Consider the following 19,596-nt stretch of genomic DNA (forward strand, 5'->3'; position numbering starts at 1 on the left):
TATAGCCCCATCTCCTTGGAACTGTGTACAGTTAGGTTCCCCTTCATTTTGTAAAAATATGGTGAAATTAGTGTACGTGTGTATGGCCAGTCTTCGCGAACGAAGATTTGGGAAAGGTCATTACTCTTCGAGCCTGTGCAGTGGATTTTTTAGGTGAGACACAGCGTGCGCTGAACTGAGCCCACCCTTTAATCCTGAGGTTTATCCGCCGGGGCCGAGCAAGTTTGGACGGTGGCAGCGAGGTCCTCAGGACATAGGTTTGTTTAGAGTGACCTTCTCTTAGATGGATTGCCTTACAGGGCTGACGAGCTCCATCTGCCCGGAGGAGTTCCCTGACCAGGAATTGAACCCGGGCCGTGGCGGTGAGAGCGCTGCATCCTAACCACTAGACCACCAGGGGGCCCCAGTGAAATTAGTACAGTTAAAGAAAAGACACAAAGTAAGGGAGAGTTCTTTATGATAAAAATACTTTTCAGGTTAAATATCTATTGATATTTAGAGGCAGAGAGAGTTTTCCATGGAAGTGTTGCTATACCTTTTCACTATATTTATTAGTTTTTCCTAGGCAGCTCTCATTAGCCAAAGACAGAGGAAGAATATGAGGTTAGATGGTCCTTTCACCTCATCTTTTACAGTCCTGATGATATCACATCATGATCAGACTGAATCCCCAGTTTTTCTCTGAAAGATATATTTTTTCTTTTGTAATCATGTACTACTTTCCCACATAAAATAAAAAGTAAATAGTCACCTTAGTAATCATTTCTGTATGGATAAAATAAAATATGACATCTCAATACTAGTATTTCTGTAGTTTATACATACTTACTTTATATGGGGAGTTAATTTCTATTCTGTTTTTAGTCTCAGAAACAAACCTCAGTTTTGTACCTGCATAAGATTTCTTTAGGAATGAAAACAGATATAATTTTTCAAAAGTGACCATATGCACAGCCTTTATGCTGATAACTCTCTTTAAACATGAAGTTTTTAGGAATGGTGAAACTTTTTGTGATCTGAGCACCTGAAATGGGAATGAGATTAGAAAAAACATTTAGAGCCTCAGACATCAGATGATAAGGAATTACAGCCAGGCCCAATGGATGAGCCTCCAGACTTTGGTGGTTCAAGTCAAATGCTTGCCTGACCTCTTCAAACATCTGCAAAAAATGAAAGATTTCTCTTTTCTGGTTTTTCTCTGCAGCACCCACACCCACACATACCCCACACCCCCCCGAAAGGCGTATATATCTTCCTTTTCTCTTCACTCTTCTCTGTGACAGAGTATCATTTAACCATTCCCTTCCAAATATCCACCTCTTATAAACACGAAGACGCTTGGATATCACAACACTTCATCAAAATAGAAATGTGAAAAAATTGTTCAAAAGGAAACCTGATAATAAGAATTGTACATCTTGGTCCAAAGTCATCCAGAATGTTCCTGCCAAATTTTGTTTTCCTTTGCTTTAAAAGAAGGTGACTGAGTCCTGACCACCCTCTAGTTAATAGGAAGTTGACCATATGGAAGAGAGAAAGACCACCTGCCTTGCTGGGTCAGCCAAACAGATGGCCACTTTCTGATGCCTTTCCTTACCCTCATTTCTAGCAAAGCAAAGTAGATCCTTCACCCTCTGTGTGCCAGGGCATTTCTGCAAAGGGATCTTTTTCCAAGTGGGAGTGTGCAGCCATGCGTGTACGTCATTATTTATCATTTTCCGGTTCTAAGCATGCAGAGTTGGGGAAAACATTGACAGCATCAGAAATTTGTTTGCTGAAGAGTCAGGAGCAGGTGCAGTTTTAGGTAATCAGCAAATGAAAGAGTCTGCTCTAGACAACAGAACAGATTTAAGAGCTAGTAAACAATTGGTGACTTATGATTTCACAGCCTGTCCCTGGACAATAGTGCTGAAAGTAGATTTTATTATTTTTAACCCTGCCTTTTACAAGCTAGGCTTGTCATTTCTTTTTATTTACTTTCCTTTGCTTTGACTGTGTTTTTCTCCAGTGCAGTGATAGCTCTCCTGGATATTTGGGATCACACACTATATGCAAAAGGAAACTTCAAACTTGTTCTCACACATTAAAGATACAGAAAATTTAAGACAAAATAGGATCATTCAATATGTAAGATAATTCTGAAAGGCTCATTCAACAGTATCAAATAAGTGTACTATTTAATAATAATTATGATCAGCATCATCATCGTCATCATCATCTTGCCTTATGCCCCTTATAAACATTGGAGAAAAGATTTTATTGAATACTCTGTTTTTACTCTACCTGTTTAGGTTTTGCTAAATCCATAGCTCTTATTTTGTCCACAGCAAATACTCAGGATTTAAAAAAAGCTTTTCAGACAAGAAGAGTACAGTGACATTGGTGGGTCAGTCTGAGTCTGCAGGTTCAGCACAGAGTCATTCAGTTTTGCAGTTAGCTGGAGGTCAACTTAATGCTATAATGCTCAGGGCAGACATTTCTTATTTTCACAAGTGAAGACTGTTTTAACACAGCCCAGCAGCCATCTCTTGCAGTGAGACACAAGTTGCCTCAAACTCATGGAGTTTCAAAGCACATCATTTTGTAGTGATAAATGTTGAAAGAAGAACTTTTTTGAAACTGTTTCAGGATCCAAAGGAAATATTGAAAGTGATCTGATCCGAACTGTTTCGGGTTTCCAATTCACACAAACATTTAAAAATTGTTCTAATTTTAAACAAAAAATTGATGCTGAAACTTTTCTTTACCTCTACTGTATGCTGTCTGAAAAACAGAGAGACCACAGGCATTGGAACCTGTGCCCTTGTATTTAATCTTTGTTCTTCATAGAATTGGTTAATGTAGTTGAGTTTTGGTAAGCCTATGAGCAAAATTTACCTCTGACTAAGGAATTGATGGATAAAGTTGAGTGATTTGATTTGGTAGAGAAGGCAATTTAGACAGTTTAATATCTCAACAATATCTGTTCATGTGACCCGTGGACTTCCCTTTGTCATCCTATGCCTGAGAATATATGAAGGGGGCTGGGAAGGCAAAGGGACGTTCAACTGTCATCACTGGCATCTTCTCTGACCATTGTACCATCATCAAATGCATTGGAATTCTCATTCAATTCAGATTTTTCCTTCATATTTTGTGCAGTCCTAGATACATTTTCATAACTACATAGCTGGGAAGATCTAGGTACAGACTTCTTTCTAGGAGAGGAAGCCTGCTGCAAGTTTGACTTCTGTGACATTTGAGTAAAACTTAGAACTGATTACTTCGTTTCAGATTTTGCTGGAGATTGGAAACTTGATATTGGTTAATCAGGCAATGGATACAAACATATCTCAGAAAGGGCTGAGAAAATGCAAGAAGGTTAAAAATTGTTCTTGAAGCACAAATACACAATAGATCCACACAAGTGGATTTATAAATTCCTTCCATGGACTTGACTTTGTTGAAAATATATGTCTTTTCATATGATTGATACAAGCAAAATCGTACAGGTCATTTCAGCTCCCTAATGTTTGGACATTTTAGATTTATTGAATTCACAAAGCCAAAAAACTAAGAAAAAGATATTGTTTTAGGATTAATCCATTTTAGCCAAATTTCTGCCATTCTATGTCTCACCTGTTGTAATTTAGATAAGTTGACGAATATACAAAACATGACAAGGAAAAGCACCTTAATATGTAATATGAGGTAGTAATAAAATTTGGTTATGTCACTGTGATAACTTTCTAAAGTGCTACCTACAATATATGGTAGTGTTCACATCCAAAGTGAGCCAGGGAAGATACCAAGGAAGATTAGACAGAATGTGAGCATTTCTGAAACTGTACTTGCTCCTGTGACTCTCAGACCATTGCCTATAGGTGATGAGCTCCATGAAGAGTGAAACCAGTTAGGTCCTGTATTGCTAGCCTAATGAACAGTTGACTGCAAGGATAGATAGGGTATGTTTTCACTGAAAACCAAGAGGGTTCTTGTTTGTGTGTCTTTGAACTTTAAGTGCCAGCTTTGAATAGCATATTGTCATTGTATTGAAAGTAACCTAGTGGGTTGTTAATTGAATGCTTTTGAGGCTCACAAATCCCAGCATTTAGTCTTACCTGGACTCTTCCCATGTCATGTTTCTTCTGAGGACTCTGTGAACTTTGTCATTTTGCAAAGACAAGTATGAAAATCAAAAGATGGTGCCGTAAAGTTTTTATTGTTATTTCCTTTGCAGAAGTTTTTAGTATCAGCTCAATATTAAATGAAGATATGGTTCCAGGTGTCAGGTCCTTAGATTTGTCTGTGAATGTCGCATTTGGTAGCATGGCAGATATATCACTAGGCAGAAAGGTGAGGAAGGAGCACTGAACAAATAAAAATGAGAGTGAAAGTACTGAGGTGAGTCAGAAGAGAAAGGAGAATACACTGGGACAAATGTAATGTGATCATACTCTTAGTAAAGAGGAGAATTAAAAATAGAGGAGCTAAAAGAAGATTATGGATTAAACAGAAGGGGACAGAGAGGAAGTGAAAATGTGATTAGGATACCAAAAAGGAAATTAGAAAGATGAGAATGCAGAATGGAAGTGACCATAACATGGTCAAACATAACAAAGGGATAGAGGAAAAAAATAAAGATGAACAAAATAAAATTTATACTAGTAATTTTGAAATGTGTTTGGGAAGCATGAAAATAAAAAGGAGATTATAGCAAATGATATTCAACAAGCCTATAGTAGAAAAGGCAAAAAATAAATTGAAAAGAAAAAATAAGTCCAATGGTTGTGAGTTTTCCTTTATTAGCAAGGGTTCTGTGTCATTCTGTCACACATAATCCTTTAGTTCTGTGAATTTCCGAAACAGAGCAAATATTTTTACAATTTGTTGTATTGGTTTACCAGATCAGTTTGATTTCTCTAGACATAGAGCATTTAATGAGCCTCCAAACAAGTGGAAGTTCCACTTAATTTCTGAATATAAAAAATTTTCAAGGTTTTCCAGAAAAGAGTAGAAAGAGTTTGAGCCCCTTTTTTTCTTTCTTTTTTCTTTTTTTTTTTTTTCATCTCCAAGTTTCCCTGCTCTTGTTGTTGAGCAGTTCTTTAAGGATTAAAAGACATAACCATCTAATCTTTACCATATCTGGAATAAGTAGTTCTGCTCTGGGGAAAGGGTGAGGAAAAGGGAGAACGGAGTGTGAGAAGTGCAGCTATGTGAAGTTAAGTTTTAACTGGTTATGACATCTGGGAAACGTTCCTGTACTTCTGGGAAATAAGACCCAGCATCCCTTTCCATCATCTTGTGAAGGCAAGCTACATTCCCTTTTTCCAGTGGTGTTCCCTTAGTAGTTAATAATGTGATTGTTCTAGTGGTAAGCATATTGCAGCTGTGATTTGCAGAGCGGGGGGACACAGATCTATTGCAGAGCTGGGAGACACGAGTGATCTTATCTATTTGTGATTGCTACTCATATTTTAGCCAGAAAGGTTTCCTACACATCAGGAACTGTTTTCAAAGGGGCCTGAAGTCTGAAAACAGCTATCTGGAAAAAATACAAGTGGTGATGTATTTCAGTGTAACCTAACAAGAAGCATCTGGATTATTTTAGGATGTTCTCTGTTATGATTTAGCCTTTCTGAGCCAGTTGGGACCACAGGAAGTACCATATAGATGTTCAGAGGTGATGCAGATACACATTAGTGTGGTCAAACCTTTTAACAACCGTTGTAAATCCAATACCATTTTAAATCTATTTAAACATCACTTGCCCTGTGGCTAGACAAGCTCTATTAACAACCAAAGAGCAATATTTGTTGACTCTGTATTACTGTAAGGCAAATATTAGTTCAGAGATTAAAAATCATTTTCCTCAAACTTTTAAGCTTACACTAAGGTGGATTTCTGCTTATTAAAATTCCAGGGCATGTTTAATTTTTTGTCCATTCTGTGTATGTATCTCTCACTAGGGTTTCCAAGTACTACACAAACACTTGGACCAAAATGTTTCTGGAAGCCACAGGTTTTGTGTGCTGTACTTCTTTCAACCATTGTTGATACATCACACTGCTACATATTCTGCTTGTCCCATGAAGCATAGCGAAAGCCTGGATGTTGGACTTTTAAGACATTTGAACTAAGGAGTTTCCTTGGTATTCTGTAACTTACCAGAACCCCCAAGTTCCAACTTGAGTTTCAAGACACCTTAAGTTTCATAAAGAAATCATAAAGAAATGCTATTTTGCCCTGTTTCAGATACAAATGATTAATGCTTCTTAGGTTATTTTCCCTCAAAAAATTGTAGTTCGTCGTATATATTTAGGTTAAAACTAAGACCAGATCTGATTAAAAGGTAGTTCAAAGCTGTCAAAGATCATGCAAATACATAAATATTTTTATTGAACTTCACAACACTTGATCAGTTTTCCACCAGCAATTAAATGGGATTTTCTATTAAATACTTCCAATAAACAATCCTTGCGTTATAAAATCCTGAAGCATAACCTCATCTGTTGAATAAATAGCCTGTACCTTGGAATATGTCATCTGTTTGATGCAATTAAGGTTTTTTTACACTATGGAGCATTTGTGCTAAACAGTGTGTGGAAAATGGTCTGTATACAAGCCTTTGTATACACTGTGCACAAGCAAACACTTGCAGGAACAAAAACATGTTGACTCGTATTTTTGGACTTGTTTATTTGTCAGCCAGTAAGAGAGCATTGAGTTTACCACTTACAAAAGCCATTATCCTGAGAGAATTTTGCAGTTAGAATGGTACCTCTTGCCCAGAAATGGTAGACCTTTTGCAGGATGTACACAAGTTAGACACCTGAAACAAATATGAAGTGTGTCGTAGAAACTTTCTGCTGCTGAGTCCATCATGATATAGGTACATGAAAACCTGTGATATGATGACTCATAGAGAAACCTGCTAATTCACATACCCCACCACCTGCAGTACATCCAGGTCCAGGAAGGTTTAGTAACCTGTGGAACCCTAGAGGGTAGCACTGTGCAAAACTGTAGAGGGTCCTTAATCATGCAAATATACTTCTTTCATGAAGACCTGATGAGCCATTCCAGCTCAGTGGTACCTTATACATCCCTGTCCATGCCTATGGTAAGTTCAGGATTTCTAGGAAGGACGAGAACCCTGTTTGCACAGATTGCAAAGTGTACAGATGAGTAGTGTGTGCTTCTCAGAAAAAGACTTTAAGTTGTCAGGTTGACTGCACACGTTGTGTGAAGGTTTATGGAGGCTTCCTCTCCCCCTCCTTTGGGACAATTTGGACTCACTCAGCATATACATGCTACCTCTATCTTATGCTTACCATAAGTGTGGAGAACTTGCTCTAAGCTGCACACTGTGTGTGAGATGTGACATAGGTTTCCAGCTGTACACCACTTCTGTGCTAGCCACTGTGCAGTAACCCCTCCAGCGGGACAGACACAGGCCCCAACATCCCAAACAAATCCAAATAATTATGAAATTCTCCAGTGAAAATTTCCAGGTAGAAAAAGGAAAGGAACATAAGGAAACTCACCCCAACACATCTGCCCTGATGAAGGAGGATCAGCAGGAAATCAACTCCACCCTCTGATAAGATGCAGAAATTAGAGACATTAGAGACTAGAGCCTTTCAGTTTTATTTGGCTGAACTTAGGGCTAAACTTAGAGATAGTACACAACATAGTGATATGTCCCAGTTACTCTTATAAGCATGCTTAAAAACATGAGTAGCAAATGCATTTTGTAGTAAATGGGGCATTTTATTCAGTAGTTGGTCTACAAAAATGTGGGTAGCTCATGTTTAACTCTTCATAAAAATAATTAGTAATAATTTATGAGACAGTTATACATTATTTATAAATATACTCACAGTATGAAATATTCATGTTTTTCCAAGAACTGGGAAAACAAAGTAGGGCTTCTGCAAGGCATAGTAGATTTTTTTTTAATCCCTTTTCACACAGTACAGACATTATACAGCTTTTTCTTTCTTCCATTTCCAAATTCATTCATTTCTTCTAGTTTATTATTTTAATTTACATATGCATGCCCTACTGCTGTGTCAAGGGGAAAATTGTATTATTTTTCTGTATAATAGCACAAAGGCTTACAGGTTGCCACTGCTGCACATCAGGAAAAACGTTCTGATATGTACGTAGCTTCCTGGAATCACAATTGCTGGAAAGTCTCTCACTGGTTTTGTTACTAGCCGCAAAGGCAATAACACAATAATGAAGCTTTAAGTTGACTGCATAAATCCTTGTCACAATATTGCAGTCTAGTTTACGATACTGCACCAGCAATATCTACAATACTGTGAATAACTTAACAGTCTAGTCTACCCTGCAAAAATCCATACTTATTGAAATACTCAAAATACAAGTTCCAGAGATTAAGATAGTGATGAGCCTCAAGTTTTTGCTACTATTTCTTCTTTTTGCATGAATCATTATATTGAATGAAAATAATAACACTGTTTCATCCATATTCTGTTAATGAAGTCATGAGAGACTACCTGTCTTTTTGCACTAATAGCAGGTGTACTAAGAATTCAGTATGTGAATTGGAGACTTTATTAAATGAGAAATAGTAATATGCCAGTTCATATGAGATGTTTCATACATACCTGGTCTTGAGTATAAGCTGAGTATTTCTTTTGAAAATCTGAGAAAAAAATACATCGGGCTAACAAATTATTTTTAATAGTGTGGAGTACATATTGAGAGACCACTCTTAAGTATGAAAAATCTTTGATTTTGGAATCCAGTCTTTACTATCTTGAAACATAATTTACTAAGTCATAAATGTCACAGTGATAACACAATAGTCAGCATTCACAGCTAATATCAAGTCCACAGATATGCTGTTAAACAAGAATGTTTCTCCATCATCCAAAAGGAAAAGGAAAAAAGATTTGCTGAAGCCAAAGCTCATCCTAGAAATGCTGAAACAACAATGAACTAAGTAAATTTAAAATAAACTCTCTGTGTAACTATCAGATTTCCATAATTTTTCAGATATTTAAAAATAATTCACTTTCACTTAAAAGAGGTTTCTCTACAAAGGATGTAAAAAAAAAAAAAAAAGCCGATTAACATGTAATTTAGTCCCTTGTAAGAAACAGAAAAAAATACCCAGATCTGTGAAATTGAACTGTGCTTTTTTGTGTTTGGAAAACAACACAGGTTTGAGAGTCTTTCCTGATAATAATGCTTTGTCCTATACCACACAGGATTATCTGCAATTTTAGAATGAAAATATTTCAGTGGAGTGTATTGATGCTGCTCTCTTTCCTGTTAGTAAAATGTGAAACACACGATTTTTAAGGTTGTATACTTTTAGAGTAGTTGCTTAGTGAAAATAGCGGTGTTGTTGGGCATAGCTCAACAAGATGAGTGCTATCATAGTTTTAGCCAGATTTGGGCAATTTTGTGTGAAATTCCATAAAAAAATTAAGGGAAGACTTTTTCCTTGTTGATTTCTTGGACTGTCTATTTTAGTGCTTGGCACAAAGTACCTACCTTCTGGATGTGTGCTAGGAGACAGCAGTTCCAGTACTGTAGTCCAGTTTTTCATCATCACAGTTTTATTTTGGCATTGCCTCCTTTCCGACAATCTCAACTCAAGCAAGAAACTCTTTTTATAATTATGTCCTTGATATTGTAAGGAATGTATTTCCTTCACATTTAGCATCTCACCTCACAGCCTGACATTATCTTTCCAAATGAAGTGGCTGAAACAAAAGGCTCCCTGTGGATATATCAGCCACTGCCAGCCCCCTCTTTGCAGACTATTGTATAATGTGCGTGCACAAGCTGAAATAGACCTCTTAGAGAGAATTCGTGATTTTTTTATTTCTGAGAAGATATGGAGATCTAGAAAGAAAAATACTTTGGTTACCAGTTAAAGAGAAGTCTGTCAGCTACCTTCTTCCCAAGGTCAGAGGTTCTGTCTTGCTGGTATCATAAGCCAATATTTTTCAAATTGTCCCAGTGTTACATTAGGGCAAAGCACATCGTTTCTCAATTTCATGTATTCAAAATAGTTTTAAATGCAGTGTTAATATCTAATCAGGAACAGTCAGTCAAGCGCAATTTTTCTACAGACCCCCTGCATTTATTTCCAAATTTCTAATACTTAGCAGCAAAGAAGCATTCAGGAATTTTTGTTCTCAAACCATCTAAAAGTTTAATGCAAATCTGCTCTGCATTTTGCCTGAGAGTTATTGAGCTGCAGACATCTTTGGTAAAAGTAGCTAAGTTTTTATTCTGAATTGAATATAAAGTCACAAATCACTTAAATGTGATTGGGAACGTCATAGAAAGCTGAGAATGTGGCAATTCCCATTTATCCTTTTTTTAAATTTCTAAGGTACTCAAGTAGACATGACTTTTTTTTTCACCATGTCTATTGAATTCATGCTATGGATATCATCGTTGCTCAGAAATTAACCATCATAAATCTGGAAAGTTCATAGCATTCTGATTCAGACAACTGTAGTCTAGAGGGCTCTCCTGAAAGCCAGAAGTGCTTTGAAGAAATATTAACAAAGTATTATTAAATGATTTTAAAATATTACATCCAATTCCAGAAATTAACTGCCTAATTTGCCCTCCAAACTAAAGAAAAAATATATTTTTCCAACTCAAAATTATTTATAGAGAATAATGAAAACTAAAAAGAAAAAAAATCTATTTGCTGAAACTCAGGGAGAATTTCCTGGAGGAAAATGAGGTACAGAAATCAATTTTCTGTCTATATCTTTTCTATTTCACAATGAAATCTAACAGAATGGTAGAAAAAGTTACACTTCAATCTGAAACTTAATTTTATATCATAAATCAAGGTTCACATGAGCTTTTTTTTATCTCAAAGCTATGAAGTTTCATTGAAGACTGAATTTGGAGAAAAGTTGTTTTATTTTACTAGCCTCACCACCATCTGATTAACCACAGTGAAACACAACTGGAACACTTGCAGAGAACTTTTGCATGCCATGCACCTCTTGTGAGTGTGACAATTAAAAAAAAAAGAACAAAAAAGGAAAATCAAAGTTTGCAAGAGGAATATTAGACATGCTTTCAAATGACCAGTTCATTGGCCCAAAATAGTTCCACAGTTTAGACTAAACATAATTTATATTATTAGAATTCTTTAGCTGATCGATATCTAGTAGAATATACTGAGAATGAACAGACTTTCAGTAGAACCTGCTTTAGGAAGAGTTTGAGATATGTAAGGCAACAGTGACTATAATGATTATTGAGCATCATTTCAAATTCAGAAAGTTTTTCCCTTTTAATCTTACAAGAGGACTGCATAGACTTCAATCCTCTGATAACCAGAAATCTTCTGAACTCCTTGTAAAATTATTAATGTCTAATGTACTGTACATCATAGGGATATTCAGACATAGTGTCTTTCACCCTTCAGATTTCTAAGGAAGATGAGCCAAATTCATTGAATCTCATAAGGTGAAGTCTTGATTCCCCATATACTCCTTTTGGCTTTCTCTTGCATTTATTCCAGTTTTTGGAATTTGATGAGTGGCTTACACAATGTCACTAGAGTGCCTCCATTTCCAGCTAAAAATGTTTTGCTGTGTGTATTCCAGGATCAAACCTCTCTTCGTGGTCTTGCTACACCAAAGACAGTTCTCTTGTGATCAGCTGAATCACATATTTCTCTCTACTATTTCCTCCTGATGAGTTCCCAGTTTACAGCAGAATTTATTAAACACCAAGTAAATGACTTTGCATCTAGTACTGTGAACTTTCTCAATTTTTATTAATTTCAATGTCATGGAGACCCAATTTGACTGTTACTGAGAATACTTCTTAATATTATCTTATTAGAAGATGTCTAGATTAAGCAGAGCAACAATTCAAGGAAGTCTTTAGAAGTAATAGAAAAAAAAACAAACCTTGAGCTCTGTATAAATCATTCCGTTAATCACCTTGTTATATTCTACCCTTCTTACTCTCTTTCATTAGCCTACATTTTATAACTTGTAGCTTTCTTAATATAAACACCACATGCTTTACTTAAGTTATATAATAAAAACCTGCAAACTAACACTAGATAGAGGCATAACTAGGTATGCTAAGAGTCACTCCAGGAAACAAAGTATTTGTTTGTAAAGTGGTTTAGGAGGTGCGTAGAATATTCTGCTGTTGCATATAAGAACTAGGGATTTTTCTTTCTTCGAGAACAGGTCACTTCATTTTTGATGGTAATTCAAATTCTTAAAATCATTTGATCTGTGAATGTTTCTAGAGGGTGCAACCAGATTTAATGTTCCAGCCTCACAGGCTTACCTTTGCTTCTGGGGATCGAACCCATTCTAAATGAAAACTTAGGCAGACACATTAACACCTGCTATCTGTCCTCAAGCAGCTTTTCCCAAACCAACCATTAATGGTCTAAGACACTCTTTTTATTTTTTTTCCAGTGAAATGTCAAAATTTTGTGCAAAATGTGTATTTTTTCTTAGGAAAAGCTAGTTTAAAAGGAAAAACACCCTTTCTATTAGAAAAAAAATGCTAATAGAAAATGTTCAACTACTTCTATCACCTGAGTCCTTTTAAATGTCCCCAGTCTCAAGTGGTCAAGAAGTAAATACCATAAAAGCTTTTTCAGGTATGTTAACACCAACCTGGTGTCAGGCTGGCTTTCAACAAATCCATACAACCTTCCTGGCAACTGCAACTTTTGCAAAGGGACTCACATACAATTACACCACAAGTGCTTGAAATAAAGATGTCTTTCCTTTGGTTTAGCAGTAGTTCAGCTTTCTGAGTAGTGTCCCCAGTGTGGGGTCTGCAAATCAAGGAATGTGCTGCAAATTTTGAGAGAATTCAGAGAAAAACTGTGAGACCTAATAGAACTGAAAAACAAGTGTAGCATGTGTTCAGTCTATCAAAGAGAAGGTTAAAGGGCTATCCATCTACAACCTCAAAGTGGATCAAATAGGGCAAGAAAAATATCATAGAGCTGATTTTAAAACAACAAGCAAAGCTATTGGAAGACCCAGTGATGGGAAACTGATACCATGCAAAACCTAGACTACAAGCATGGTATAATCATGATTATGAACATGTTAGGAAGAAATACAGTAGCTTCTCTATGTTTCCAAACCAATATTTCATCTTTAAAAGAAAAAAATCAGACCTATTTATACATAACTCTTGTATTTAAAACAGAAGATAATTCTAGAAAATACTGGTTTATACACTGGAAGTGACAAGATGACTACACTGATCCCTCCTGTCCTTAAAATATCTGATTTCCTGAATGCCATTTTCTCTAGCATAACACTGTACAGTCATAATGCAGTTATTTGGTCTGATATTTTTTTCTTCTGTTGTCTGTTATGTTTGTTTGCCTTGCTGGTTTTGCATTTTTTTGTTTCTTTTTTGGGTTTCTTTTTTTTTGTGTGTGTATGGTTTTTTGTTTGGTTGCTTGGTTGTTTTGTTTTGTTTTGTTTTGTTTTGTTTTGTTTCTATCTTTCTTTTACTCCAGGAATTGGTCAAGGGGTGCCAGTGGTGGCCCTTATTGTGGAAGGAGGTCCTAACGTTATCTCCATTGTTCTGGAGTACCTGCGAGACACTCCTCCAGTACCCGTTGTGATATGTGATGGCAGTGGCAGGGCATCTGACATCCTTGCTTTTGGGCACAAATACTCTGAGGAAGGAGGGTAAGTAATTTCCTAATGTATGTTCTTTCTCTATCCACAGACTCAATTTGATGGTAAGACAGAGCCCAGGAAATTATTCACAATGTAGTGAAAAGAAACTGCTATCATTGATATGGGTGAAATGTTGAAGGCATTTAGAAAAAAAACAAAACAAAATAAGGACTTAAAGCACCACTAACAAAAGTCTACATAATAAAAAACGCATAGAAATTGTCTTGTATAGTTCCTTGCCATGACAAGTACAATGTCTGGTGTCTTGCATTTGCAGGTCAAAGGATTCTGTCAAAGGGCATGGGGAACTACTTTCACCAACTTAGAGATGCTTTCATTGTAATACAATGTACTACTGTCTTCAGTCTTCATTTAGTCCTACATGTTCATATAAGCTAGTTTGTATTTGTCCTGCCTACTGAGCATGATTCTGCATACCTATCTATACTCACACATGACTGCTTGTGTGCCGGTCTGTATTTTGCCCTGTCCCGCCTTTCTTTGCAGAATCTCAGTTGATTCCTCATCTATCCAAAGGCAGAGGGCCATGCACTTCAGCTGTTCTCACATAAAGGGCAAGTCCAAATTGCCTTCCCAACCTGTCTTTTTCTAAAAGCTTGTATCTTGTAGACACTTCCTTGCTTACCTAAAGATGATGTGTGTGAACCTGCTTAAGCCCTATATTTTTTGATTTTGTGATCCCTTCCCATCACATCAGTCCAGGCTCATCAACCCCATGCATCATGCTCCCAATAAGGCTGCTGAGGAATCTCTGTCACTACCCCAGTATTCCTGCTTTAAACTCCTTCTTACCAGGTCAGCCATTTTAGCAAAGGTAACTTTGCCCTGCTTAGTGAGGTGGTTTTCATCTCTCACAATCAGTCACTGTTTTGCAGATAGGTCCCATGGTCACAGAACCCTGTCAGTAACACCACCTCTGCAGGAAGCTACTGACTTATATTATCAAGTGTACTTGATAATATATCAAGTGTACTCCTCCTCGTGCCCTTTCCTTTGACCAGCAAGATTGAGAACACCAGTCATGCCCTTCACTGCTGCTCCCAGGTTCCACAGTCACTTTACCTGTTCTCCAGGTTTCCCCTTACAGTATCATTGGTGACCACGAGGAAAACAGTAGGGGGTTAGACAAGCTTCAGCAGTCTCCCCAATAGGCAGCAAGCCTCTCTAGCTGATAGGCCAGGTCAACAGATGAGTTCTTCTGTCCCCTACAGCTGGGAGATGCCCACTATAATCAGTGAGTGATTCCTCCTGGTGGTCTTGCACAGGATAGATTCAGGTGGCACAGATCCTTTGCTTGAGTTCCTTTTCATATGGTTCCGCTTCAGCCTGTTTTGTAGTTGTAAATTTTTAAGTGGTGCAGGAGCCATACTTTTTGTGCCAGCAGTTACCAGCTTTTATCCTTTGTTTTATACAGAGGTTGCACTTACCTAAGTACTAAGTGTGGACACTGCCTGCATCTGTATTGCAGTTGGGGACTAGGGCTCTTCAAGCTGTTGCATTTCAGAGAAGATCCTATTTCCTTTTCAACTTTACTGATGGTGGGTAGCCTTCTCACTTTCTTCTGTAATTCCTGTCCTTGGAGGTACAGCTCCTCCAAGACAGCAGACCTACAGTAAAGAAGGCCATCTCTCCTAGCATGAAGAATAAGACTGCAGCCCAGGACTTGTAGAGCTGCATCTACTGCTGAAAGCTCCATCTGTTTGGCGTCAAAGCCTCTACTCTGACAGGGACAGCTACTCTAATACCTGGAGAAAATAGCTCTCTAGCATATCACCACCACACTTGAGACTATTTATGCTTGATCAAATTCATCTGAGGCCCTCTTTGCATCCTCTTGCACAAGCTGCTGCACAAGCTTGGCTGTACTCTTGTTCTGATTCTTTGATAACCCTTTTCCAGGCACCTGTTAACGAGTGCTTGACCCTCCCTCATAAAGGGTGAGTTGCAAATAAGGCTGCAGGCACCATAGATCAAGGGTAGAAGCATTCTTATTGGAAAATTCTGAAGCTTTCTTGGCCCGCAGCCTTGTGGCTGCCCTAAACTCATCCTTACCTGAGAGCCACAGTCACCCTCAGAGGGTTTCCAGGTGTTCTGCAGTGATCATGGACTTTGTCCCCTCAAAGCTCCCGAAGGAGAACCCAGAGTCTGCTGCTTGGAAATAGCAAATAAGGGAAAATTTAATAATTTCAGAACAAAATATAAAAGAGTAATTAAAACCCCTTCAGATTCTTATAACTAAGACTTATGCTTTTTATTGAAGTAGTTGCTGTAATTTTATGGTTGAGATTCCCTGGTAAGGAACTTGTTTTTGTATGTATTAGACTGTGTGAACATGTGTATTCACAGATACAACAGAGTTAAGCAAATAATAAAATATAAATCTGTAAGCACTGAGCTCTAGCCCAGTTATTGTTATGTGTTTTTAAAGTAGATGTGTTCATTAATTTACTCAACCTAGAACTCCTACTGGGAAAAAGACAGTTTTTAACAAATACCTAGATCTATTTTATATTCAGGTTCATGCACAGTCCAGTGCTGCATCTAGGATACATATGAGTGTGCTAGGTTTCATTGTATCTTTGAGAAGTTTTTTTTCTCTGTTTTCAGTGACCTCACTGATAACAAATTTCACATAACCTTACTCAAATATATTTTATCCATTTATCTGCTACGTACGTATACAGTTTGCATCAACCTTGTCTGTGTTTTGATGTCATCATGCCAAAAAATACAGAATGAACGAATCTATTTCAATATATAAAGGGGACTTAAAAGGAAGATGGAGAGAGACTTTTTACAGGGATCTGTGGTGACAGGACAAGGGACAATGGCTTTAAACTGGAAGAAGACAGCTTTAGATTGTGCGTAAGGAAGATATTCTTTACTGTGAGTGTGGTGAGGCACTGAAAGAAGTTGCCCAGAGAAGCTGTGGATGCCTTACCCCTGGAATTGTTCCTGGCCAGGTTAGATTGGGCTTTGAGCAACATGACCTAGTGAAATGTGTCCCTGCCCATGGCAGGGGGGTTGGAATTAGATGATCTTTATAGGTTCATTCCAACCCAGACCATTCCATGATTCTATGATTTTATGGTTCTATTTCATCATCACAAACTCCTATCTTTAAGAAAGGCGATTGATAGTATCAATAGAGGCAGAACAGGCATTTTTTACCTGAGATGGTCAAGTATTCCTTTGTGAAAGGTATTATTTTTCCTTACTATTGGTCTTCTTTCTGTGGGGGTCCTGTTCCAGGTGGTTACTGCAACATTATCAAACTGCAAAACTATTTGTTTTTTTTCACCTAGCACCTAGAATGCACAAGCTATGAAATTTGTAAAGCTACCTAGTGGGAATTTCTGTGTGTTCACTATGCTTCAGAAAACATCAGTCTAACATGCAGTGACCCAGAAGTGAAATGCCAATATAATTTATATCAGAAAAATATTTTATTCTTTTCTCCCCCCATAACCTACATTTGAGTAGTGCTTAGCAATATCAGGAGTATAACGAATAATTGCTGTGTTAACTGAGTTTAGCTACTAACTTTTCTTTTGGATGGAATCTAAGTAGGTTATACAAAACTGTGTCTATTAAACTCTAAATCAAGGTCATACATCCAAATTGCATGCAGAGTTTAATTCTGCAGTCCACTGTGCAATCAGACTATAAAGTCAAAAACCGATAAAAGTCAAATTCTGGCAGCTGGCCAGAATCAGGGTCTTCTCTGAGATACAGTGTATCTTCCAACTGCTCTTACTGGGTATCTAATTTAAATCATTCAAAACCCACATCATTAATGGCAGAAACAAACTCACATGTGTGTTGATATTGTTGTGCTGGTTTTGCAGTCTTAAATTCTCACTCACTGCAGCCCAACAAGGATTCATTCCTTCTCTACATATAAGAATGGGTGCATGTGTGTACTAAGCGCTACTGTGAGTTCTGTGATTTTTAAAGTTTATTTGAAAATTTGTTTCCGGGAGAAAGCAGCTGTCTGGAGGTGAAGGAGGACAAACACATCTCTCTGCTTGAGTTTTGACCAGTGTGGTGCCAATCTATCCTTTTAGAGAAATCCTTAAGAGTGTTGGACAATTGCATGTCTGCCCAACAGGTCCTTTTGTACTGGGTTTCAAAGAATTGTGATGTGCTTGCCTTCCCTCTTCATAATTTACTCTTCCTAAAACATTCCACATAGCAGAGAAACTAGAAATTTCTTATATCAATCAAGGTGCAGTACCCCTTTACACTGTCAATGCCTATGCATCCTTGAAAAGATAGGAGATAAGCTTGAATTTGCCTTATATTAAGGCCTGATTGTAGGCTTTTCTTGTGACAAGGCAAACATTTCACTCCCCGAGGGCAGTCTTTGAGTACACTGTGTAACTGTGAGCAAGACTTCTCTGGGCTGCAGTGGAAGGAGGCTGCCTGCACAACAGAGAGCTGTGCCTGCGCTGCCTTGCAGCAGGTATGTGATGTACAACCAGGAGTGTTAGAAGGAGTGGTGAAACACACCTTGAAGTAAAGATGTCTTTGGGGGTAAATCAGTTTTGAGGTCTCATTATCTCACCTCTTTCACTGAAGTTCCCAGGGGAGGCAAGGCTCATATGCAGTTTCCCACTGAGGTTTTAGCATTATGAATATTATATATGTAGAATTAATACTGGTGGGCTTTTTTAAGTTTATTAGAACTTTAATATCAGGGAGCACGTATTGCCTTGGTCTGAAGAATCTTGAGCAGAGTGTTAAGAATGCACTAGGTGGCTACATTTCACTAAAAGGAAATAAAATTCTCAGTAGTAAACTGAGTAATTTATTGGTACCTTCTGCATAATTTAGGCAGCTGTCTATGGGCCAGATCTTTCAAACTGTCTCCAGTGCTCACTACAAAATCACATGCCATGAGTCTGAAAGATTAAGTGGAATGTCTATTATCTCCTCAAATATTAGGCATGGATTTTAAAAAAAATTCTTTCTCAGGAGTGTAGGCCAAAATAATGTCATTTGTGTCTTCTGCATAAGACAAAACAATGGAGAAAGTTTTGCTTTGCTGTTTAATCATACAGTATATCTTGGACAGAAATAGATTGTCACTTTGTTTATGTTGTCTCTATTGCCTTTTCTTTCATAAGATCATAGAATAGTTTTGATTGGACAGCATCCTTTAGAGGTCATCTAATCCAACTCGGCAGCCATGTACAGGGACATCTTCAAGTAGATCAAGTTATTCAGAGGCCTCTCCAACCTGACCTTGAATGTTTCCAGGCACCTACCGCATCTCTGGGCTACTCGTTCCACTGTTTTATCATCTCCATTGTAAAAATCTTCTTTCTTAGAATATGAATCCTTACATATAAATCAACATTCTTAGTTTTAAAAACATTGTCTCTTGTTCTATCACACTGCTAAAAAGTTTGTCCCATCTTTCCTACAGACACCTTTCATGTACTCAAAAACTTCAATAAGGTCTCCTTGAAGTCTTCTCCTTCTCTTCTCCAGGCTGAACACCCCCAACTCTCTCTGCCTTTCCTCATAGGAGAGGTGTTTCTCTGATCGTCTTTGGGGCCTTCCTCTGGTCTTGCTCAAGCAGGTTCATGTCTTTCCTGTACTGTTGATCCCAGAGCTGGACACAGCACCCCAGAGCAGAGCAGAGGGACAGAATCCCCTCTCTTGATGCTGACCACTCTGCCTTTGATGCAGGCCAAGATACGGTTGGCTTTGTGGGCTGCAAGTGCACATTGCTGGCACATGTCCAGCCTCTCACCCATCAACACCCCCAAATCCTTCTCAACAGGACTGTTCTTGATCTATTCATCCCCCAGCCTGTATTGACGCTGGGAGTTTTCCAAACCCAGGTGAAGGACTTTGCACTCGGCTTTGTTGAGTTGTTGAGTACCTC

General features: G+C 37.8%; 1 protein-coding gene across 4 annotated transcripts in view; it reads left to right on the plus strand.

The window, feature by feature from the left end:
* Positions 1-19,596, plus strand: part of TRPM3 (transient receptor potential cation channel subfamily M member 3) — a 417,155-nt gene that overhangs the window by 305,002 nt on the left and 92,557 nt on the right. For all 4 annotated transcript variants that reach the window (XM_017807295.1, XM_017807296.1, XM_017807294.1 and 1 more), the window contains exon 7: positions 13,514-13,688. In XM_017807295.1, coding sequence (XP_017662784.1) covers positions 13,514-13,688 — 175 coding nt within the window. The remainder of the gene's footprint in view (positions 1-13,513; positions 13,689-19,596) is intronic.

This window comes from Lepidothrix coronata, unplaced genomic scaffold (assembly GCF_001604755.1).
Source record: "Lepidothrix coronata isolate B3197 unplaced genomic scaffold, Lepidothrix_coronata-1.0 Scaffold18, whole genome shotgun sequence".
NCBI classification, from domain to species: domain Eukaryota; kingdom Metazoa; phylum Chordata; class Aves; order Passeriformes; family Pipridae; genus Lepidothrix; species Lepidothrix coronata.